The 26839-nt window shown below is 51.4% G+C and overlaps 1 protein-coding gene across 1 annotated transcript; it reads right to left on the reverse strand.

Annotated features, from left to right (window-relative positions):
* Window positions 1–3322: 3322 nt before the first annotated feature.
* On the reverse strand, window positions 3323–8858 carry LOC139394333 (zinc finger protein 391-like). The gene is made up of 2 exons (XM_071142379.1): window positions 8406–8858; window positions 3323–4431 (listed from the first exon to the last, which is right to left on the reverse strand). The coding sequence occupies exons 1-2, from the start codon at window positions 8746–8748 to the stop codon at window positions 3554–3556; spliced, it is 1221 nt and encodes a 406-aa protein (XP_070998480.1). The 5' UTR covers window positions 8749–8858; the 3' UTR covers window positions 3323–3553.
* Window positions 8859–26839: the final 17981 nt, after the last annotated feature.

Raw genomic sequence — 26839 nt, forward strand, 5'->3', positions numbered from 1 at the left:
GGAATTTACATCTGTGTGTACCGGTGCTCGATCAGTCGGCGAAAGCCAACATCCCCCAAGACAGAGAACGGTTGATTGTCAAGGGCAATGAATTCCATTATCTTGGCGTGAATGTATTTCGCCTTTGATTTGTCTCGCTGAAATGTTCTTACTCTTTCAAATGACCGCTAGATCCACACAGCAGACATTGTGGGCTAGATTACGAATGCTGTGTTGACCGTGTACATTTTACGTGGCGTCATTACGTCATGTAACCTTCGTTACACGTCAGCTTTGACATCGGTTTTGCACATCGGCTTTAATAAACTAGACGTTGGAACGATACCGATGTTGGCATTTTTAGTTAATAATATTGTCCGATTCTGATATATCATCCCTACTTTATATCTTATTATAACGACATGACAAAATGGGACATTATTATTCATGACTTATTAAACAGCCGTAACAAGATGTCCACCACAGGAAATCCTCGCGGGCACTCGACGTTATAGAAAGATCCATATATAGCAACTGATTCTTGGAGAATATAACTGATAAACGCCTCATATACACGGAGTTTACAAAACATCAGGAAACACCGTCTCTTACCAGGACAGACTGACCCTCATTGATGTCACTTGTTAAAATCCACTTCAAAATCAGTGTAGAGGAAAAGGAAGAGACAGGTTAAAATACGTTTTTTTAAAGCCTCGAGACAACTGAGACATGGATTGTGTATGTGTGCCTATTCAGAGGGTGGGTGAAGATTTAAGTGCCTTCAAACGGGGTATTGTAGTAGGTACCAGGAGCATGAGGCATTCATAGTGTGTGCTTCTGTTATAAGACGTTACTTACTGGTGTTAATCAGTTCTCCAACCTTCTCTTCTTCTTCTTCCAATATGACAGTTATCTCTCCCTCCTCTTCTTTTACTGTAATATCTTCCTCCTCTTTCACTCTGAACGCGTCTTCCTCTTCTTTCACTGTAACATCCTCACACTCTACTTCTTGTTTTACTGTAACATCCTCCACTTCCTCTACTTTTGTTACTGTGACATCCTCCTCTTCCTCCTCCTCTTTCACGACAATGTTCAGCCACCGACCCTCTTTCTCCGTCCAGCAGACCTCCTCTTCTCCAACAGGAGGAGAGTAGTTTAGGGAGCTCATGGTCGGTGATGTTAGCTAACAGTTAGCTAGCTAGGCTAAAGCTAACTTAACCAGCCAGCTAGCTGACCAATAACAACGTAAATATGAAATTAAATCGGATAACTAACTAGACGACAGAAGTGTGTTTAAAACACAGTGGCTAATATACACGAAAGGGTCTAAAGAGCTATATTGGTTCGTCTATTTTGTCTAGCAAGCTACCGAGCTGTCTAACGAACTGTTGCTGCTGTTGAAAGAAGAGTTCCGTCCACTAGATTATACGTCACACCAACAGCATAACCTTAAATTCCCAGACCGCCATCTGCTGACTGGAGTGGGTAACGCAGTTGAGTAAAATGTACAAAATGTATTTTGTGACAATTGCTGAAGCTCAGTAAATTTTGATTGGGAATCATTGATGGACTGGAATATTCAAACCATCTGTTAGGTTCTAATTTTTCAGAGTAAATAACTCATGGACACTAGAGAAGCTTAAAGCAAGTTTAATTCTTTCCAAAGGGTTGTTACAGCTGTAATTCAGACAACATGTTTCCACCATCACCAGTATATACACACCACTTGGGACACTCCTCTCCAATCCTTACATCTTATGGTTCGACCCTTATTACTCCCTTCAGGAAATCTGACCTGACCTCAACCCTCTTTCACCTAATCCACAGATGTCCATCCGCTTCCCTTATAGCAATCCTGTGATCTCCTCCAGTCCACCCAACACATTCCACAGCCATTACCCAGCTAGTCTAGCAAGCTAACTTACCCAGCTAGGCTAGCAAGCTAACTTACCCAGCTAGTCTAGCAAGCTAACTTACCCAGCTAGTCTAGCAAGCTAACTTACCCAGCTAGGCTAGCAAGCTAACTTACCCAGCTAGTCTAGCAAGCTAACTTACCCAGCTAGGCTAGCATCTGTCTTTCTACAGAGAACCATTAACCTCGGACATAAAAACCCAGTCTCTCTTCCACTCCTTTATTCACTTACACGTATAACAATGTTCCAATGTTTACCCAGAATCCAACACCATGTCTCTGATTTTCAGGTAGATATAAATCAGGACTGAGACTGGACCAGTCAGGAACACACAACACTTCTTGGAAAGACATTCTGGTGTGCGTTTGGTATTAACATGTGTGTCATTGTCCCCACTGGAAAGTAAGACTCAATCCCAGGGTCAGGGTCAGGGGTTAGGGTCAGGGTCCCAGGGTCAGGGTCCCAGGGTTAGGGTTAGGGTCCCAGGGTCAGGGTCCCAGGGTCAGGGTCCCAGGGTCAGGGTCCCAGGGTTAGGGTCCCAGGGTCAGGGTCCCAGGGTCAGGGTCCAAGGGTCAGGGTCCCAGGGTCAGGGTCCCAGGGCCCCAGGGTCCCAGGGAAAGGGGTTAGGGTCCCAGGGCCAGGGTTAGGGTCCCAGGGTCAGGGTCCAAGGGTCAGGGTCCCAGGGTCAGGGTCCCAGGGTTAGGGTCCCAGGGTCAGGGTCCCAGGGTTAGGGTCCCAGGGCCAGGGTCCCAGGGTTAGGGTCCCAGGGCCAGGGTCCCAGGGTCAGGGTCCCAGGGCCAGGGTCCCAGGGTTAGGGTCCCAGGGTCAGGGTCCCAGGGTTAGGGTCCCAGGGTCAGGGTCCCAGGGTCAGGGTCCCAGGGTTAGGGTCCCAGGGTCAGGGTCCCAGGGTTAGGGTCCCAGGGTCAGGGTCCCAGGGTCAGGGATTAGGGTCCCAGGGTTAGGGTCCCAGGGTCAGGGTCCCAGGGCCAGGGTCCCAGAAGACTGAAATGGGTTTTCTTAGCTTACTCTGTTTCTGAAGAGGCATGGAAATTATGGTTGATTTGGAAAAATGGCATATACTCTCAGCCAATCAGCCAGCAGCCACAGGTAATCAGGCTGCTCCTCTCATACCTACTTTTCCAACATGAACTTGCTCAGGCTTTTGGAGAGCAACGTCAGTGAAACCTGGAGTCGAGGCTACATGATATTAGAAACTCATTTTTTCTGTTTATACGCAGCACCATCCGGAATGTGAAAACTTCTAGGGTCTCTCAACTACACCGAAACATCACATTTATTGTCCTGATGCTCCATCTATAACATGTTCTATAAATGTTCCACCATTTTTACAACATTAACATTGTGATCATTTGACATTAGATCAATCAAAAGTGGTAGGATTTTTAAATACAAGTTGAACACACACACACACTACCACATCAAAAGGTATCACACATAGATCATTCCACACTGTGTTCTACTACCCTGGTCTAGTATTGGAGATCATTCTACACTCTGTGTTCTACTACCCAGGTCTGGTGTTGGAGATCATTCTACACTCTGTGTTCTACTACCCAGGTCTGGTGTTGGGAGATCATTCTACACTCTGTGTTCTACTACCCAGGTCTGTTGTTGGAGATCATTCTACACTCTGTGTTCTACTACCCAGGTCTGGTGTTGGAGATCATTCTACACTCTGTGGCTCTTGCCTTGTGTTTTGCCAGGGAGTCTGATCGAAGAAAACCCTTCCCACACTGATCACAGCTATAAGGCTTCTCTCCTGTATGTTTTCTCTGGTGTCTTCTCAGGCCACTTGAGGCAGAAAAGCTAATTCCACAGTCAAGGCAGTGGTAAGGTTTCTCACCTGTGTGTATTCGTTTATGAATAGATAGGGTTGTGGAGAGAGAAAAACTATCCCCACATACATCACAGCTATACGGTTTCTCTCCGGTATGTTTAGCCTGGTGTGTTTTCAGGCCGCTGAAGGTAATATAGCTCATTCCACAGTCGGAGCAGTGAAACGGTTTCTCCCTAGTGTGAATTCGTTTGTGAGTAGCCAGGGCTGTCCGGGCAGCAAAAGTCTTCTCAGTGTGTACTCTCTGGTGTGATATCATTCCACCGGAGGTTGTAAAACTCATCCCACAATCAGAGCAGATGTATGGTTTCTCTCCCGTGTGGATTCTCTGATGTGATATCAGTCTACATGAGGTAGTAAAACCCATCCCGCAATCTGAGCAGTGGTACGGTTTCTCTCCAGTGTGGGTTCTCTGATGTAATTGCATTCCGACTGAGGAAGTAAACCTCCTCCCACAGTCTGAGCAGTGGTATACTTTCTCTCCGGTGTGGAACCTCTGGTGTTTTTTAAGAGCTGATGAATATTTGTAACCTTTCCCACAGTCAGAGCAGCAGTGAGTTTTCGTTTTGGGTCTTCGCTGGTGTTTCTTGAGGTGCGCTGATGCGGAGAGACTCTCCTCTGCCTCGTCAGCATCGTGATGTCGTTGAGGCTCCCCAGAGGATCCACGACGGTCACGTGTCTCTCCTGTGTGAACGACAGAGTCAGACGGTTAACTCGTGACCTTCTACTGTGACCTCAGTCTCCTGTTTTAATAAGGCATCTCTGAAGAAAAAACATGAAAGATGGAGTCTTTAGGCACCGCTGTTAAACTCCAGACGTACAGTAGCATAACTGTCTTATTGCTAAAGATATTAGATCCAACATGGAGGATAACTGTCTTATTGCTAAAGATATTAGATCCAACATGGAGGATAACTGTCTTATTGCTAAAGATATTAGATCCAACATGGAGGATAACTCTTATTGCTAAAGATATTAGATCCAACATGGAGGATAACTGTCTCATTACTAGAGATATTAGATCCAACATGGAGGATAACTGTCTTATTGCTAAAGATATTAGATCCAACATGGAGGATAACTGTCTTATTGCTAAAGATATTAGATCCAACATGGAGGATAACTGTCTTATTGCTAAAGATATTAGATCCAACATGGAGGATAACTGTCTTATTGCTAAAGATATTAGATCCAACATGGAGGATAACTGTCTTATTGCTAAAGATATTAGATCCAACATGGAGGATAACTGTCTTATTGCTAAAGATATTAGATCCAACATGGAGGATAACTGTCTTATTGCTAAAGATATTAGATCCAACATGGAGGATAACTGTCTTATTGCTAAAGATATTAGATCCAACATGGAGGATAAGTGTCTCATTACTAGAGATATTAGATCCAACATGGAGGATAACTGTCTTATTGCTAAAGATATTAGATCCAACATGGAGGATAACTGTCTTATTGCTAAAGATATTAGATCCAACATGTAGGATAACTGTCTTATTGCTAAAGATATTAGATCCAACATGGAGGATAAGTGTCTCATTACTAGAGATATTAGATCCAACATGGAGGATAACTGTCTCATTACTAGAGATATTAGATCCAACATGGAGGAAAACTGTCTTATTACTAGAGAGATTAGATCCAACATGGAGGAAAACTGTTTCATTACTAGAGATATTAGATCCAACATGGAGGATAAATGTCTCGTTACTAGAGATATTAGATCCAACATGGAGGATAACTGTCTTATTGCTAAATATATTAGATCCAACATGGAGGATAACTGTCTTATTGCTAAAGATATTAAATCCAACATGGAGGATAAGTGTCTTACTACTAGGGATATTAGATCCAACATGGAGGATAAGTGTCTTATTACTAGAGATATTAGATCCAACATGGAGGATAAGTGTCTCATTACTAGAGATATTAGATCCAACATGGAGGATAACTCTCATTACTAGAGATATTAGATCCAACATGGAGGATAAATGTCTCATTACTAGAGAGATTAGATCCAACATGGAGGATAAGTGTCTTATTACTAGAGATATTAGATCCAACAGGGAGGATAACTGTCTTATTGCTAGAGATATTAGATCCAACAGGGAGGATAACTGTCTTATTACTAAATATATTAGATCCAACATGGAGGATAACTGTCTCATTAATAGAGATATAAGATCCAACATGGAGCACGACATAAGTGTTTTCACCAGCATAGGGAATGAGACACCAAAATATTCTGGACATTCCTTGCATCAGTGGCCATTTTGTTGCTGATTATTAAATCTTGGATAGGAATCTGCAGCTGAAACGATAAAGCGTCTTGCTAATAAACTGAAGAATGGGGGTGGAGAAATGTATACAACAGGTGGGTCTAATCCTGAATGCTGATTGGTTAAAACCGCATTCCAGCTGGTGTCTATTCCACAAGTTACCACCGGCTAAATCTATAACATTAAAATGAAAATGTACTCTGTTCCATCTGACTGCGCAATCCACTGTCTCATCAGCCCAGCCAGGCAATTTATACACTTGATCTCCACTATAAAAAGCATCTAGACATTATCTCACGTCTTTTAGACTCACATTTAGTTTTCAACAATGGAGATTTGTATAAACCTTGCTGTCTATCTCGCTGACATTTGCAACATTGTTTGTGTAGGGGTCTGGACGAGAGAGCAGGTAGCGTTTCTCATCCAGTCGACTGGTCAACTATGGCTAACTGAAGCTGGAAAGACTGCAAACAAAATGCACTTTGTTTCGTTTGACCTTTTTCAATTTACATTTCCGTAATAACCCTTTTTTTTTTTTTAATTTGACCCCTTTTTCTCCCCAATTTTCGACAACTCCCGTACGGGCTCGGGAGAGACGAAGGTTGAAAGTCATGCGTCCTCCGATACACAACCCAACCAAGACGCGAACCAGTCGTTCGTTCTTTTTGTTCCATATCTATAGACGCGAACCAGTCGTTCGTTCTTTTTGTTCTATATCTATAGACGCGAACCAGTCGTTCGTTCTTTTTGTTCTATATCTATAGACGCGAACCAGTCGTTCGTTCTAAATGTTCCATTGCCATACTGACTGGTAACGTTCTTATCCCTCGCTTGCTATCTAGCCAACTACGGCTAATTTACAGTCACGTCAAACAGTACAGCCAGGCAGAATAACAGCAAAGTAGCTGCATTTGTTTAAGCTGTTTTCTAGTAACATTTATCCATAACAATGAGATAATGAGGCAAATACAAATTCAATTTGTCAATTTACATTGAAAAGGGTTATTACGGGCCTCCCGGGTGGCGCAGTGGTTTCCTCCGGCGCATTGGTGCGGCTGGCTTCCGGGTTGGATGCGCACTGCTTCTTAACACAGCGCGCATCCAACCCGGAAGCCAGCCGCACCAATGCGCCGGAGGAAACACCGTGCACCTGGCCACCTTGGTTAGCGCACACTGCGCCCAGCCCGCCACAGGAGTCGCTGGTGCGCGATGAGACAAGGACACCCCTACCGACCAAGCCCTCCCTAACCCGGGCGACGCTAGGCCAATTGTGCGTCGCCCCATGGACCTCCCGGTCGCGGCCGGTTACGACAGAGCCTGGGCGCGAACCCAGGGACTCTGATGGCTAACCACTGCGCCACCCGGGAGGCCCGTAATAACCCTTTTCAATGTAAATTGACAAATTGAATTTGTATTTTCTATTCCAGGCGAAATCGTGCCTCATGATCTCATTGTTATGGATAAATGTTAAATGTTACTAGAAAACAGCTTAAACAAATGCAGCTACTTTGCTGTTATTCTGCCTGGCTGTACTGTTTGACGTGACTGTAAATTAGCCGTAGTTGGCTAGATAGCAAGCGAGGGATAAGAACGTTACCAGTCAGTATGGCAATGGAACATTTAGAACGAACGACTGGTTCGCGTCTATAGATATAGAACAAAAATAACGAACGACTGGTTCGCGTCTATAGATATGGAACAAAAAGAACGAACGACTGGGTCGCGTCTATAGATATAGAACAAAAAGAACGAACGACTGGGTCGCGTCTATAGATATAGAACAAAAATAACTAACGACTGGGTCGCGACTATAGATATAGAACAAAAAGAACTAACGACTGGTTCGCGTCTATAGATATACAACAAAAAGAACGAACGTCTGGTTCGCGTCTGTAGCAACCCTAGATTTGTGTCTGGACTATATAATTGTGGAAGGATGAAATAGTATGAATAAATTAATCAAAATTACGTTTTTAATGAAAATATGTCAATCATTATTTGAATATGTTGGTAACCCGTTGTATAAACCTGATAATTCCCATTGAAGCCGGTGTTTTGTTGGATATATTGGCACGGTTTGCCGGCCCAGACGAACAACACCCGTGCCAATATACAACAAACACCAGCTTCGTGGGCATTATCACTTAAGTAACCGCTCTCAAATTCATAGACAGACCTATGGATGCAAACCATCCATGATATCAACATTATAGCTTTAACCACGTTGAGGCTATACAGTGTTGGTTTACATTTAATTAGTTTACAGAGTAAAATAAGCTTCTATTTGGGGTTTCTGATGAGTTATGACAGTTGAACTAAAACTCACGAGGCATTCATAGTGTGCGCTACTGTTAGGACAATACTTACTGGTGTTAATCAGATCCCCAATCTCCTCCTCTTCCTCCTCCAATATGACAGTTATCTCTCCTTCCTCCTTCATTACAAAAACGGTATCCTCCTCATTCTCTTCCTCCTTCACCTTAACATCATCCTCCTTTTTCACTCGGAACGCTTCTTCCTCTTCTTTCACTGAAATGTCCATCTCTTCATCCTCTTCTTTTACTGGAACATCCTCCTCCTCCTCTTTCACTCTGAACGCGTCTTCCTCTTCTTTCACTGAAACCTCTTCCTCTTCTTGTTTGACTGTAACAGCCTCCTCTTCCTCCTCCTCTTTCACTTCTTTAACAGGAGAGTAGCTTAGTGACCTCATGGTCGGAGATGTTAGCTAGCTATGCTAGTGCTAACTTAACCAGCCAGCTAGCTGACCAAAAACAACAACGTAAATATTTAATTAATTGGGATAACTAACTAGATGACATAAATGTGTCCAAACACCGTGGCTAATATACCAGAAAGCGTAAAGAGAGCTTTAATGTTTCAGCTATTTTTGGTTTCCGAGATGGCTGACGAGCTGTTGTTGTGTTAAAAAAGAAAGAAAAAGAAGAGTTCCGTCCACTAAATAACACGTCACAGTCAGCAGCCATCTGGGTAACGCAGTTGAGGGGAAACATTTTATTTTATTTAGAGGCAAAAAGTGAATCACTTTTAACGATTTGTTTAAATAAAATGTATATATATTTCAATGATAATATTATAACACTATATGAAACGTACATAAAGGGAACCATGCATTGATTAATGCAAATACAAAGGGATGATTTGAAACATTTAGGCTGAGAATCTGCTCTATATATATATATATATATGAGTCAATCAGAATCTGCCTAATGTCTCTCTCTCTATATATATATATGAGTCAATCAGAATCTGCCTAATGTCTCTCTCTCTCTATATATATATGAGTCAATCAGAATCTGCTTAATGTCTCTCTCTCTATATATATATGAGTCAATCAGAATCTACCTAATGTCTCTCTCTCTATATATATATGAGTCAATCAGAATCTACCTAATGTCTCTCTCTCTATATATATATGAGTCAATCAGAATCTACCTAATGTCTCTCTCTCTATATATATATGAGTCAATCAGAATCTGCCTAATGTCTCTCTCTATATATATATATGAGTCAATCAGAATCTGCCTAATGTCTCTCTCTCTATATATATACATATATATGAGTCAATCAGAATCTGCCTAATGTCTCTCTCTCTATATATATATATGAGTTAATCAGAATCTGCTTAATGTCATCGTCAATTTCTCTCTCTCTCTCTCTCTCTCTCTCTCTCTCTCTCTCTCACCCTCTCTCTCTCCCTCTCTCTCTTTCTTTCTCTCTCTCTCTATTTATATATATATATATTTCCCGTCTGACTCACTCTCAGCCTCTCTGTATCTATACCACTTTCTCTCTCTCTCTCTGTCTATTGCTGTCTCATCCTCTCCTCTCCAATAAACAAAATAGAGAAGACACAAAAACATCAACATCAAAAATATTATTATACTCAAAAAGGTTTAAAAAATACAAAAGACATGTCAAGTGTTATATTACCAGTGTTTTAGCAATGTGCCGATAGTTGTAGTACGAATAGTAGGTAGATAAATACACATATACATATAGGTGGTATTTACAATGTTGTTTGTTCTCCACTGGTTGCCCTGTTCTCATGGCAACTGGCCATACATCTTGCTGCTGTGATTTCACACTGTGGTATTTCACCTAATAGATATGGGAGTTCATCAATGTTTGATTAATAAAATTAATAAAAAAATCTTTGTGGGACTGTGATTTGTGGGAAATATGTATCTCTAATGTGGTTTAGGAAGTGCAGCTCGGTTTCCACCTCAGTTTGTGGGCAGTGGGCACATAGTCAAGAATTTCCTTCATTTCTTTACATTTTCTTAATTGTGTGCTCTCTGTTTAGGGACAAATAATAACCACATTTCCTTTTTTGGTTAATTCTTTCCAATGTGTCAAATAGTTATCTTTGTCGCTTTCTCATAATTTGGTTGGGTCTAAATGTGCTGCTATCCTGGGGCTCTGTGATGTCACCTCTCTCTGTAGAGGGCTCTGTGATGTCACCTCTCTAAGTAGAGGACTCTGTGATGTCACCTCTCTCTGTAGAGGACTCTTCTCCAGGTTCATCTCTCTGTAGGTGAGGGCTCTGTGATGTCACCTCTCTCTGTAGAGGACTCTTCTCCAGGTTTATCTCTCTGTAGGTGAGGGCTCTATGGAGTCTGTTTGTGAACAGAGCACTAGAACCAGCTGGCTGAGGGGACTCTTCTCCAGGTTCATCTCTCTTTAGGTGAGGGCTCTGTGGAGTCTGTTTGTGTTTGTGAACAGAGCACTAGAACCAGCTGGCTGGGGGGACTCTTCTCCAGGTTAATCTCTCTGTAGGTGAAGGCTCTGTGATGTCACCTCTCTCTGTAGGTGAAGGCTCTGTGATGTCACCTCTCTCTGTAGGTGAAGGCTCTGTGATGTCACAGGTATCACCTGTTTTTCACATTAGTCCCTGAGGACTTATTCCTGTGTTCCCTGTTTGACTGTTCGTCTTGTCTTGTCAACCAGCGTGGTTTTCCGTGTGCCTGTTTTTCCTTATTGCTGTTTTTCTAGTTCTCCTACTTTTGACCCTTGCCTGCCTTGACACTGAACCTGTCTGCCTGACCTTGAGCCTGCCTGCCACTCTGTACCTCCTGGACTCTGACCTGGTTATGATCTCTTGCCTGTCCTGACCTCGAGCCTGCCTGCCACTCTGTACCTCCTGGACTCTGTCCTGACCTCGAGCCTGCCTGCCACTCTGTACCTCCTGGACTGTGACCTGGTTATGATCTCTTGGATTATAATAAATATCAGACTCGAACCATCTGCATCTGGGTCTTGCCCTTATAGAAGTCTTTATATATATATACAGTGGGGCAAAAAAGTATTTAGTCAGCCACCAATTGTGCAAGTTCTCCCACTTAAAAAGATGAGAGAGGCCTGTAATTTTCATCATAGGTACACTTCAACTATGACAGACAAAATGAGAAAGAAAAATCCAGAAAATCACATTGTAGGATTTTTAATGAATTTATTTGCAAATTATGGTGGAAAATAAGTATTTGGTCAATAACAAAAGTTTATCTCAATACTCAATACTAGCCACTCGGGCGGTGTGTTTGGGATCATTGTCATGCTGAAAGACCCAGCCACGTTTCATCTTCAATGCCCTTGCTGATGGAAGGAGGTTTTCGCTCAAAATCTCACGATACATGGCCCCATTCATTCTTTCCTTTACACGGATCAGTCGTCTTGGTCCCTTTGCAGAAAAACAGCCCCAAAGCATGATGTTTCCACCCCCATGCTTCACAGTAGGTATGGTGTTCTTTGGATGCAACTCAGCATTCTTTGTCCTCCAAACAAGACGAGTTGAGTTTTTACCAAAAAGTTATATTTTGGTTTCATATGACCATATGACATTCTCCCAATCTTCTTCTGGATCATCCGAATGCTCTCTAGCAAACTTCAGACGGGCATGTACTGGCTTAAGCAGGGGGACACGTCTGGCACTGCAGGACTTGAGTCCCTGGCGGCGTAGTGTGTTACTGATGCTAGGCTTTGTTACTTTGGTCCCAGCCATCTGCAGGTCATTCACTAGGTCCCCCCCGTGTGGTTCTGGGATTTTTGCTCACCGTTCTTGTGATCATTTTGAGGGGTGAGATCTTGCGTGGAGCCCCAGATCGAGGGAGATTATCAGTGGTCTTATATGTCTTCCATTTCCTAATAATTGCTCCCACAGTTGATTTCTTCAAACCAAGCTGCTTACCTATTGCAGATTCAGTCTTCCCAGCCTGGTGCAGGTCTACCATTTTGTTTCTGGTGTCCTTTGAAAGCTCTTTGGTCTTGGCCATAGTGGAGTTTGGAGTGTGACTGTTTGAGGTTGTGGACAGGTGTCTTTTATACTGATAACAAGTTCAAACAGGTGCCATTAAGACATGTAACGAGTGGAGGACAGTGGAGCCTCTTAAAGAAGAAGTTACATGTCTGTGAGAGCCAGAAGTCTTGCTTGTTTGTAGGTGACCAAATATCTATTTAACACCATAATTTGCAAATAAATTCATTAAAAATTAAAATTAATTTTGTCTGTCATAGTGGAAGTGCATTTATGATGAAAATTACAGGCCTCTCTCATCTTTTTAAGTTTGAGAACTGGCACAATTGGTGGCTGACTAAATACTTTTTTGCCCCACTGTAGATTATATCTTTAAGCACCAGCTGTCAGAACAGCTCACAGGTCACTGCACCTGTACATAGCCCATCTGTAAATAGCCCATCCAACTACCTCATCCCCATACTGTTACTGCACCCCAGTATCTCTACTTGCCCTTATAAGTTATCTGTGGTGTTGATGTTTAGGCCAAGGTAGGTATAGTTATTTGTGTGCTCTAGGGGCAACGGTGTCTTAATTGTCAACGTAACAGGACTCAGCAGGTTGTCCTGGGGAACAGACACCAGGGGGAAGAACTATTTTATTTTGTTCAAACTAAACTACAGAACTTACTTTTGTGTCAAATCTCCCTCCTCTTCTTATAGTTCCACTCAGCCTCAGTGTTTTCCTGCAGTCTACCAGCCTCACAGACACACTATTCAGACCCAGCAGTAAGGTGCTGCTATCCATTTATTAATGAAGGAGAAAAATGTTTTTTTGGTCAAATGAAAAAATATTTCTGATAAAGAATGATGTAGCGCAAGAGAGGTTCTAGAGAGGTGAGGTCATAAAGAGGTTCTAGAGAGGTGAGGTCATAAAGAGGTTCAAGAGAGGTTCTAGAGAGGTGAGGTCATAAAGAGGTTCTAGAGAGGTGAGGTCATGAAGAGGTTCTAGAGAGGTGAGGTCATAAAGAGGTTCAAGAGAGGTTCTAGAGAGGTGAGGTCAAAATAAGTTCTAGAGACGTGAGGTCATAAAGAGTATCTAGAGAGATGTGGTCATAAAGAGGTTCTAGAGCGGTGAGGTCATAAAGAGGTTCTAGAGAGGTGAGGTCATAAAGAGTGGTTTCCTCCGAAGAAAATAGATTGTACGGTCTTGTGTTGCTTTTACACAAACGTTCTCCTGTAACATGATTTCTTCTCCACCCACTGTAAATTCACATCTGGAAACGAACTAAGTCGTTCCTCTCCAGTTCCTCGTTTCCTCTTAGGGACCCCATGATGAGATTCAAACACGTAACCTTTGGGTTGCTAGACGTTCACGTTACATGCCTACCCACCCTGACCACTCTGACCAAACACCCTGACCATCCACCCTGACCATCCACCCTGACCACCCACCCTGACCATCCACCCTGACCACCCACCCTGACCCTGACCATCCACCCTGACCACTCTGACCAACCACCCTGACCATCCACCCTGACCATCAACCCTGACCACGCACCCTGACCATCCACCCTGACAACCCACCCTGACCAGCCATCCTGACCAACCACCCTGACCATCCACCCTGACCACTCTGACCAAACACCCTGACCATCCACCCTGACCATCCAACCTGACCCTGACCAACCACCCTGACCAACATCCCTGACCATCCACCCTGACCATCCACCCTGACCAATCTGACCAACCACCCTGACCATCCACCCTGACCATCAACCCTGACCACCCACCCTGACCATCCACCCTGACCATCCACCCTGACCATCGACCCTGACCATCCAACCTGACCAACCACCCTGACCATCCACCCTGACCTTCCATCCTGACCCTGACCATCCAGCCTGACCAACCACCCTGACCATCCACCCTGACCATCCACCCTGATCAACCACCCTGACCATCCACCCTGACCACTCTGACCAAACACCCTGACCATCCACCCTGACCATCCAACCTGACCCTGACCAACCACCCTGACCAACATCCCTGACCATCAACCCTGACCACCCACCCTGACCACCCACCCTGACCACCCACCCTGACCATCCACCCTGACCATCCACCCTGACCATCGACCCTGACCATCCACCCTGACCAACCACCCTGACCATCCACCCTGACCATCCACCCTGACCATCGACCCTGACCACCCACCCTGACCATCCACCCTGACCATCCACCCTGACCATCGACCCTGACCATCCACCCTGACCACCCACCATGACCATCCACCCTGACCTTCCATCCTGACCCTGACCATCCACCCTGACCAACCACCCTGACCATCCACCCTGACCATAGACCCTGACCATCCACCCTGACCAACCTCCCTGACCAACCACCCTGACCATCCACCCTGACCATCCACCCTGACCACTCTGACCAAACACCCTGACCATCCACCCTGACCATCCAACCTGACCCTGACCAACCACCCTGACCAACATCCCTGACCATCCACCCTGACCACTCTGACCAACCACCCTGACCATCCACCCTGACCATCGACCCTGACCATTCACCCTGACCAACCACCCTGACCATCCACCCTGACCTTCCATCCTGACCCTGACCATCCACCCTGACCAACCACCCTGACCATCCACCCTGACCATCCACCCTGATCAACCACCCTGACCATCCACCCTGATCAACCACCCTGACCCTCCACCCTGACCTACCACCCTGACCATCCACCCTGATCAACCACCCTGACCATCCACCCTGACCTTCCACCCTGACCATCCACCCTGACCACCCACCCTGACCCTGACCATCCACCCTGACCAACAACCCTGACCATCCACCCTGACCACTCTGACCAAACACCCTGACCATCCACCCTGACCACCCACCCTGACCCTCCACCCTGACCATCCACCCTGACCATCCACCCTGACCAACCACCCTGACCATCCACCCTGACCACTCTGACCAAACACCCTGACCACCCACCCTGACCCTGACCATCCACCCTGACCAACCACCCTGACCATCCACCCTGACCACTCTGACCAAACACCCTGACCATCCACCCTGACCATCCACCCTGACCATCCACCCTGACCATCGACCCTGACCACCCACCCTGACCATCCACCCTGACCATCCACCCTGACCATCGACCCTGACCATCCACCCTGACCACCCACCATGACCATCCACCCTGACCTTCCATCCTGACCCTGACCATCCACCCTGACCAACCACCCTGACCATCCACCCTGACCATAGACCCTGACCATCCACCCTGACCAACCACCCTGACCAACCACCCTGACCATCCACCCTGACCATCCACCCTGACCACTCTGACCAAACACCCTGACCATCCACCCTGACCATCCAACCTGACCCTGACCAACCACCCTGACCAACATCCCTGACCATCCACCCTGACCACTCTGACCAACCACCCTGACCATCCACCCTGACCATCGACCCTGACCATTCACCCTGACCAACCACCCTGACCATCCACCCTGACCTTCCATCCTGACCCTGACCATCCACCCTGACCAACCACCCTGACCATCCACCCTGACCATCCACCCTGATCAACCACCCTGACCATCCACCCTGATCAACCACCCTGACCCTCCACCCTGACCTACCACCCTGACCATCCACCCTGATCAACCACCCTGACCATCCACCCTGACCTTCCACCCTGACCATCCACCCTGACCACCCACCCTGACCCTGACCATCCACCCTGACCAACAACCCTGACCATCCACCCTGACCACTCTGACCAAACACCCTGACCATCCACCCTGACCACCCACCCTGACCCTCCACCCTGACCATCCACCCTGACCATCCACCCTGACCAACCACCCTGACCATCCACCCTGACCACTCTGACCAAACACCCTGACCACCCACCCTGACCCTGACCATCCACCCTGACCAACCACCCTGACCATCCACCCTGACCACTCTGACCAAACACCCTGACCATCCACCCTGACCACCCACCCTGACCACCCACCCTGACCATCCACCCTGACCACCCACCCTGACCATCCACCCTGACCACCCTGACCATCCACCCTGACGACTCTGACCATCCACCCTGACCACCCACCCTGACCCTGACCATCCACCCTGATCAACCACCCTGACCATCCACCCTGACCAAACACCTGACCATCCACCCTGACCACTCTGACCAAACACCCTGACCAAACACCCTGACCCTGACCATTAATCCTGACCAACCACCCTGACAATCAACCCTGATCAACAACCCTGACCACCCACCCTGACCACCCTGACCATCCACCCTAACCATCCACCCTGACCACCCTGACCATCCACCCTGACCACCCACCCTGAGCACCCACCCTGACCATCCACCCTGACCACCCACCCTGACCATCCACCCTGACCACCCACCCTGACCCTGACCATGCACCCTGACCACCCACCCTGACCATCCACCCTGACCATCCACCCTGATCAACCACCCTGACCATCCACCCTGACCACTCTGACCAAACACCCTGACCATCCACCCTGACCACCCTGACCACCCTCCCTGACCATCCACCCTAACCATCCACCCTGACCACCCTGACCATCCACCCTGACCATCCACCCTGACCACTCTGACCGACCACCCTGACCATCCACCCTGACCATCAACCCTGACCACCCACCCTGACCATCCACCCTGACCATCAACCCTGACCACCCACCCTGACCATCCACCCTGACAACCCTGACCATCCACCCTGACCACTCTGACCATCCACCCTGACCCTGACCATCCACCCTGACCAACATCCCTGACCATCCACCCTGACCACTCTGACCAACCACCCTGACCATCCACCCTGACCATCAACCCTGACCACCCACCCTGACCATCCACCCTGACCATCGACCCTGACCATCCACCCTGACCAACCACCCTGACCATCCACCCTGACCTTCCATCCTGACCCTGACCATCCACCCTGACCAACCACCCTGACCATCCACCCTGACCGTCCACCCTGATCAACCACCCTGACCGTCCACCCTGATCAACCACCCTGACCATCCACCCTGATCTACCACCCTGACCATCCAACCTGATCAACCACCCTGACCCTCCACCCTGACCTACCACCCTGACCATCCACCCTGATCAACCACCCTGACCATCCACCCTGACCTTCCACCCTGACCATCCACCCTGACCACCCACCCTGACCCTGACCATCCACCCTGACCAAACACCCTGACCATCCACCCTGACCACCCACCCTGACCACCCACCCTGACCATCCACCCTGACCATCCACCCTGACCAACCACCCTGACCAACCACCGTGAACATCCACCCTGACCACTCTAACCATCCACCCTGACCAACCACCCTGACCATCCACCCTGACCACTCTGACCAAACACCCTGACCACCCACCTTGACCCTGACCATCCACCCTGACCAACCACCCTGACCATCCACCCTGACCACTCTGACCAAACACCCTGACCATCCACCCTGACCACCCACCCTGACCACCCACCCTGACCATCCACCCTGACCACCCACCCTGACCATCCACCCTGACCACCCTGACCATCCACCCTGACCACTCTGACCATCCACCCTGACCACCCACCCTGACCCTGACCATCCACCCTGATCAACCACCCTGACCATCCACCCTGACCAAACACCTGACCATCCACCCTGACCACTCTGACCAAACACCCTGACCAAACACCCTGACCCTGACCATTCATCCTGACAATCAACCCTGATCAACAACCCTGACCACCCACCCTGACCACCCACCCTGACCACCCTGAATACCCACCCTGACCATCCACCCTAACCATCCACCCTGACCACCCTGACCATCCACCCTGACCACCCACCCTGAGCACCCACCCTGACCATCCACCCTGACCACTCTGACCATCCACCCTGACCAACCACCCTGACCATCCACCCTGACCACTCTGACCAAACACCCTGACCACCCACCTTGACCCTGACCATCCACCCTGACCAACCACCCTGACCATCCACCCTGACCACTCTGACCAAACACCCTGACCATCCACCCTGACCACCCACCCTGACCACCCACCCTGACCATCCACCCTGACCACCCACCCTGACCATCCACCCTGACCACCCTGACCATCCACCCTGACCACTCTGACCATCCACCCTGACCACCCACCCTGACCCTGACCATCCACCCTGATCAACCACCCTGACCATCCACCCTGACCAAACACCTGACCATCCACCCTGACCACTCTGACCAAACACCCTGACCAAACACCCTGACCCTGACCATTCATCCTGACAATCAACCCTGATCAACAACCCTGACCACCCACCCTGACCACCCACCCTGACCACCCTGAATACCCACCCTGACCATCCACCCTAACCATCCACCCTGACCACCCTGACCATCCACCCTGACCACCCACCCTGAGCACCCACCCTGACCATCCACCCTGACCACTCTGACCAAACACCCTGACCAAACACCCTGACCCTGACCATTCATCCTGACCAACCACCCTGACAATCAACCCTGATCAACAACCCTGACCACCCACCCTGACCACCCTGACCATCCACCCTGACCACCCACCCTGACCATCCACCCTGACCATCCACCCTGATCAACCACCCTGACCATCCACCCTGACCACTCTGACCAAACACCCTGACCAAACACCCTGACCCTGACCATTCATCCTGACCAACCACCCTGACAATCAACCCTGATCAACAACCCTGACCACCCACCCTGACCACCCTGACCATCCACCCTAACCATCCACCCTGACCACCCTGATCAACAACCCTGACCACCCACCCTGACCACCCACCCTGACCACCCTGAATACCCACCCTGACCATCCACCCTAACCATCCACCCTGACCACCCTGACCATCCACCCTGACCACCCACCCTGACCATCCACCCTGACCATCCACCCTGATCAACCACCCTGACCATCCACCCTGACCACTCTGACCAAACACCCTGACCAAACACCCTGACCCTGACCATTCATCCTGACCAACCACCCTGACAATCAACCCTGATCAACAACCCTGACCACCCACCCTGACCACCCTGACCATCCACCCTAACCATCCACCCTGACCACCCTGACCATCCACCCTGACCACCCACCCTGAGCACCCACCCTGACCATCCACCCTGACCACCCACCCTGACCATCCACCCTGACCATCCACCCTGATCAACCACCCTGACCATCCACCCTGACCACTCTGACCAAACACCCTGACCATCCACCCTGACCACCCTGACCACCCACCCTGACCATCCACCCTAACCATCCACCCTGACCACCCTGACCACCAACCCTGACCACCCACCCTGACCATTCACCCTGACCACCCACCCTGACCATCCACCCTGACCACCCACCCTGACCCTGACCAACATCCTTGACCATCCACCCTGACCATCCACCCTGACCACTCTGACCAACCACCCTGACCATCCACCCTGACCATCAACCCTGACCACCCACCCTGACCATCCACCCTGACCATCAACCCTGACCACCCACCCTGACCATCCACCCTGACAACCCTGACCATCCACCCTGACCACTCTGACCATCCACCCTGACCCTGACCATCCACCCTGACCAACATCCCTGACCATCCACCCTGACCACTCTGACCAACCACCCTGACCATCCACCCTGACCATCAACCCTGACCACCCACCCTGACCATCCACCCTGACCATCGACCCTGACCATCCACCCTGACCAACCACCCTGACCATCCACCCTGACCTTCCATCCTGACCCTGACCATCCACCCTGACCAACCACCCTGACCATCCACCCTGACCGTCCACCCTGATCAACCACCCTGACCGTCCACCCTGATCAACCACCCTGACCATCCACCCTGATCTACCACCCTGACCATCCAACCTGATCAACCACCCTGACCCTCCACCCTGACCAACCACCCTGACCATCCACCCTGACCGTCCACCCTGATCAACCACCCTGACCGTCCACCCTGATCAACCACCCTGACCATCCACCCTGATCTACCACCCTGACCATCCAACCTGATCAACCACCCTGACCCTCCACCCTGACCTACCACCCTGACCATCCACCCTGATCAACCACCTTGACCATCCACCCTGACCTTCCACCCTGACCATCCACCCTGACCACCCACCCTGACCCTGACCAAACACCCTGACCATCCACCCTGACCACCCACCCTGACCACCCACCCTGACCATCCACCCTGACCATCCACCCTGACCAACCACCCTGACCAACCACCGTGAACATCCACCCTGACCACTCTAACCATCCACCCTGACCAACCACCCTGACCATCCACCCTGACCACTCTGACCAAACACCCTGACCACCCACCTTGACCCTGACCATCCACCCTGACCAACCACCCTGACCATCCACCCTGACCACTCTGACCAAACACCCTGACCATCCACCCTGACCACCCACCCTGACCACCCACCCTGACCATCCACCCTGACCACCCACCCTGACCATCCACCCTGACCACCCTGACCATCCACCCTGACCACTCTGACCATCCACCCTGACCACCCACCCTGACCCTGACCATGCACCCTGACCACCCACCCTGACCATCCACCCTGACCATCCACCCTGATCAACCACCCTGACCATCCACCCTGACCACTCTGACCAAACACCCTGACCATCCACCCTGACCACCCTGACCACCCTCCCTGACCATCCACCCTAACCATCCACCCTGACCACCCTGACCATCCACCCTGACCATCCACCCTGACCACTCTGACCAACCACCCTGACCATCCACCCTGACCATCAACCCTGACCACCCACCCTGACCATCCACCCTGACCATCAACCCTGACCACCCACCCTGACCATCCACCCTGACAACCCTGACCATCCACCCTGACCACTCTGACCATCCACCCTGACCCTGACCATCCACCCTGACCAACATCCCTGACCATCCACCCTGACCACTCTGACCAACCACCCTGACCATCCACCCTGACCATCAACCCTGACCACCCACCCTGACCATCCACCCTGACCATCGACCCTGACCATCCACCCTGACCAACCACCCTCACCATCCACCCTGACCTTCCATCCTGACCCTGACCATCCACCCTGACCAACCACCCTGACCATCCACCCTGACCGTCCACCCTGATCAACCACCCTGACCGTCCACCCTGATCAACCACCCTGACCATCCACCCTGATCTACCACCCTGACCATCCAACCTGATCAACCACCCTGACCCTCCACCCTGACCTACCACCCTGACCATCCACCCTGATCAACCACCCTGACCATCCACCCTGACCTTCCACCCTGACCATCCACCCTGACCACCCACCCTGACCCTGACCATCCACCCTGACCAAACACCCTGACCATCCACCCTGACCACCCACCCTGACCACCCACCCTGACCATCCACCCTGACCATCCACCCTGACCAACCACCCTGACCAACCACCGTGAACATCCACCCTGACCACTCTAACCATCCACCCTGACCAACCACCCTGACCATCCACCCTGACCACTCTGACCAAACACCCTGACCACCCACCTTGACCCTGACCATCCACCCTGACCAACCACCCTGACCATCCACCCTGACCACTCTGACCAAACACCCTGACCATCCACCCTGACCACCCACCCTGACCACCCACCCTGACCATCCACCCTGACCACCCACCCTGACCATCCACCCTGACCACCCTGACCATCCACCCTGACCACTCTGACCATCCACCCTGACCACCCACCCTGACCATCCACCCTGATCAACCACCCTGACCATCCACCCTGACCAAACACCTGACCATCCACCCTGACCACTCTGACCAAACACCCTGACCAAACACCCTGACCCTGACCATTCATCCTGACAATCAACCCTGATCAACAACCCTGACCACCCACCCTGACCACCCACCCTGACCACCCTGAATACCCACCCTGACCATCCACCCTATCCATCCACCCTGACCACCCTGACCATCCACCCTGACCACCCACCCTGAGCACCCACCCTGACCATCCACCCTGACCACTCTGACCAAACACCCTGACCATTCATCCTGACCAACCACCCTGACAATCAACCCTGATCAACAACCCTGACCACCCACCCTGACCACCCTGACCATCCACCCTCACCATCCACCCTGACCACCCTGACCATCCACCCTGACCATCCACCCTGACCACCCACCCTGACCATCCACCCTGACCACCCTGACCATCCACCCTGACCACTCTGACCATCCACCCTGACCACCCACCCTGACCCTGACCATCCACCCTGATCAACCACCCTGACCATCCACCCTGACCAAACACCTGACCATCCACCCTGACCACTCTGACCAAACACCCTGACCAAACACCCTGACCCTGACCATTCATCCTGACAATCAACCCTGATCAACAACCCTGACCACCCACCCTGACCACCCACCCTGACCACCCTGAATACCCACCCTGACCATCCACCCTAACCATCCACCCTGACCACCCTGACCATCCACCCTGACCACCCACCCTGAGCACCCACCCTGACCATCCACCCTGACCACTCTGACCAAACACCCTGACCAAACACCCTGACCCTGACCATTCATCCTGACCAACCACCCTGACAATCAACCCTGATCAACAACCCTGACCACCCACCCTGACCACCCTGACCATCCACCCTAACCATCCACCCTGACCACCCTGACCATCCACCCTGACCACCCACCCTGAGCACCCACCCTGACCATCCACCCTGACCACCCACCCTGACCATCCACCCTGACCATCCAACCTGACCCTGACCAACCACCCTGACCAACATCCCTGACCATCAACCCTGACCACCCACCCTGACCACCCACCCTGACCACCCACCCTGACCATCCACCCTGACCATCCACCCTGACCATCGACCCTGACCATCCACCCTGACCAACCACCCTGACCATCCACCCTGACCATCCACCCTGACCATCGACCCTGACCAACCACCCTGACCATCCACCCTGACCATCCACCCTGACCATCGACCCTGACCATCCACCCTGACCACCCACCATGACCATCCACCCTGACCTTCCATCCTGACCCTGACCATCCACCCTGACCAACCACCCTGACCATCCACCCTGACCATAGACCCTGACCATCCACCCTGACCAACCACCCTGACCAACCACCCTGACCATCCACCCTGACCATCCACCCTGACCACTCTGACCAAACACCCTGACCATCCACCCTGACCATCCAACCTGACCCTGACCAACCACCCTGACCAACATCCCTGACCATCCACCCTGACCACTCTGACCAACCACCCTGACCATCCACCCTGACCATCGACCCTGACCATTCACCCTGACCAACCACCCTGACCATCCACCCTGACCTTCCATCCTGACCCTGACCATCCACCCTGACCAACCACCCTGACCATCCACCCTGACCATCCACCCTGATCAACCACCCTGACCATCCACCCTGATCAACCACCCTGACCCTCCACCCTGACCTACCACCCTGACCATCCACCCTGATCAACCACCCTGACCATCCACCCTGACCTTCCACCCTGACCATCCACCCTGACCACCCACCCTGACCCTGACCATCCACCCTGACCAACAACCCTGACCATCCACCCTGACCACTCTGACCAAACACCCTGACCATCCACCCTGACCACCCACCCTGACCCTCCACCCTGACCATCCACCCTGACCATCCACCCTGACCAACCACCCTGACCATCCACCCTGACCACTCTGACCAAACACCCTGACCACCCACCCTGACCCTGACCATCCACCCTGACCAACCACCCTGACCATCCACCCTGACCACTCTGACCAAACACCCTGACCATCCACCCTGACCATCCACCCTGACCATCCACCCTGACCATCGACCCTGACCACCCACCCTGACCATCCACCCTGACCATCCACCCTGACCATCGACCCTGACCATCCACCCTGACCACCCACCATGACCATCCACCCTGACCTTCCATCCTGACCCTGACCATCCACCCTGACCAACCACCCTGACCATCCACCCTGACCATAGACCCTGACCATCCACCCTGACCAACCACCCTGACCAACCACCCTGACCATCCACCCTGACCATCCACCCTGACCACTCTGACCAAACACCCTGACCATCCACCCTGACCATCCAACCTGACCCTGACCAACCACCCTGACCAACATCCCTGACCATCCACCCTGACCACTCTGACCAACCACCCTGACCATCCACCCTGACCATCGACCCTGACCATTCACCCTGACCAACCACCCTGACCATCCACCCTGACCTTCCATCCTGACCCTGACCATCCACCCTGACCAACCACCCTGACCATCCACCCTGACCATCCACCCTGATCAACCACCCTGACCATCCACCCTGATCAACCACCCTGACCCTCCACCCTGACCTACCACCCTGACCATCCACCCTGATCAACCACCCTGACCATCCACCCTGACCTTCCACCCTGACCATCCACCCTGACCACCCACCCTGACCCTGACCATCCACCCTGACCAACAACCCTGACCATCCACCCTGACCACTCTGACCAAACACCCTGACCATCCACCCTGACCACCCACCCTGACCCTCCACCCTGACCATCCACCCTGACCATCCACCCTGACCAACCACCCTGACCATCCACCCTGACCACTCTGACCAAACACCCTGACCACCCACCCTGACCCTGACCATCCACCCTGACCAACATCCCTGACCATCCACCCTGACCACTCTGACCAACCACCCTGACCATCCACCCTGACCATCGACCCTGACCATTCACCCTGACCAACCACCCTGACCATCCACCCTGACCTTCCATCCTGACCCTGACCATCCACCCTGACCAACCACCCTGACCATCCACCCTGACCATCCACCCTGATCAACCACCCTGACCATCCACCCTGATCAACCACCCTGACCCTCCACCCTGACCTACCACCCTGACCATCCACCCTGATCAACCACCCTGACCATCCACCCTGACCTTCCACCCTGACCATCCACCCTGACCACCCACCCTGACCCTGACCATCCACCCTGACCAACAACCCTGACCATCCACCCTGACCACTCTGACCAAACACCCTGACCATCCACCCTGACCACCCACCCTGACCCTCCACCCTGACCATCCACCCTGACCATCCACCCTGACCAACCACCCTGACCATCCACCCTGACCACTCTGACCAAACACCCTGACCACCCACCCTGACCCTGACCATCCACCCTGACCAACCACCCTGACCATCCACCCTGACCACTCTGACCAAACACCCTGACCATCCACCCTGACCATCCACCCTGACCATCCACCCTGACCATCCACCCTGACCAACCACCCTGACCATCCACCCTGACCATCCACCCTGACCATCGACCCTGACCATCCACCCTGACCACCCACCATGACCATCCACCCTGACCTTCCATCCTGACCCTGACCATCCACCCTGACCAACCACCCTGACCATCCACCCTGACCATAGACCCTGACCATCCACCCTGACCAACCACCCTGACCAACCACCCTGACCATCCACCCTGACCATCCACCCTGACCACTCTGACCAAACACCCTGACCATCCACCCTGACCATCCAACCTGACCCTGACCAACCACCCTGACCAACATCCCTGACCATCCACCCTGACCACTCTGACCAACCACCCTGACCATCCACCCTGACCATCGACCCTGACCATTCACCCTGACCAACCACCCTGACCATCCACCCTGACCTTCCATCCTGACCCTGACCATCCACCCTGACCAACCACCCTGACCATCCACCCTGACCATCCACCCTGATCAACCACCCTGACCATCCACCCTGATCAACCACCCTGACCCTCCACCCTGACCTACCACCCTGACCATCCACCCTGATCAACCACCCTGACCATCCACCCTGACCTTCCACCCTGACCATCCACCCTGACCACCCACCCTGACCCTGACCATCCACCCTGACCAACAACCCTGACCATCCACCCTGACCACTCTGACCAAACACCCTGACCATCCACCTGACCACCCACCCTGACCCTCCACCCTGACCATCCACCCTGACCATCCACCCTGACCAACCACCCTGACCATCCACCCTGACCACTCTGACCAAACACCCTGACCACCCACCCTGACCCTGACCATCCACCCTGACCAACCACCCTGACCATCCACCCTGACCACTCTGACCAAACACCCTGACCATCCACCCTGACCACCCACCCTGACCACCCACCCTGACCATCCACCCTGACCACCCACCCTGACCATCCACCCTGACCACCCTGACCATCCACCCTGACGACTCTGACCATCCACCCTGACCACCCACCC

Source organism: Oncorhynchus clarkii, unplaced genomic scaffold (assembly GCF_045791955.1).
Source record: "Oncorhynchus clarkii lewisi isolate Uvic-CL-2024 unplaced genomic scaffold, UVic_Ocla_1.0 unplaced_contig_359_pilon_pilon, whole genome shotgun sequence".
NCBI lineage: Eukaryota > Metazoa > Chordata > Actinopteri > Salmoniformes > Salmonidae > Oncorhynchus > Oncorhynchus clarkii.

Bases quoted from the DNA above. Each gene is read 5' to 3' on its own strand.
- LOC139394333 (XM_071142379.1), bottom strand. From the start codon at position 8,748: ATGAGGTCACTAAGCTACTCTCCTGTTAAAGAAGTGAAAGAGGAGGAG. The intron at 4,432-8,405 runs GTAAGTATTGTC...TCGTTCACACAG, and splicing joins TGGGGATCTGATTAACACCA to GAGAGACACGTGACCGTCGT.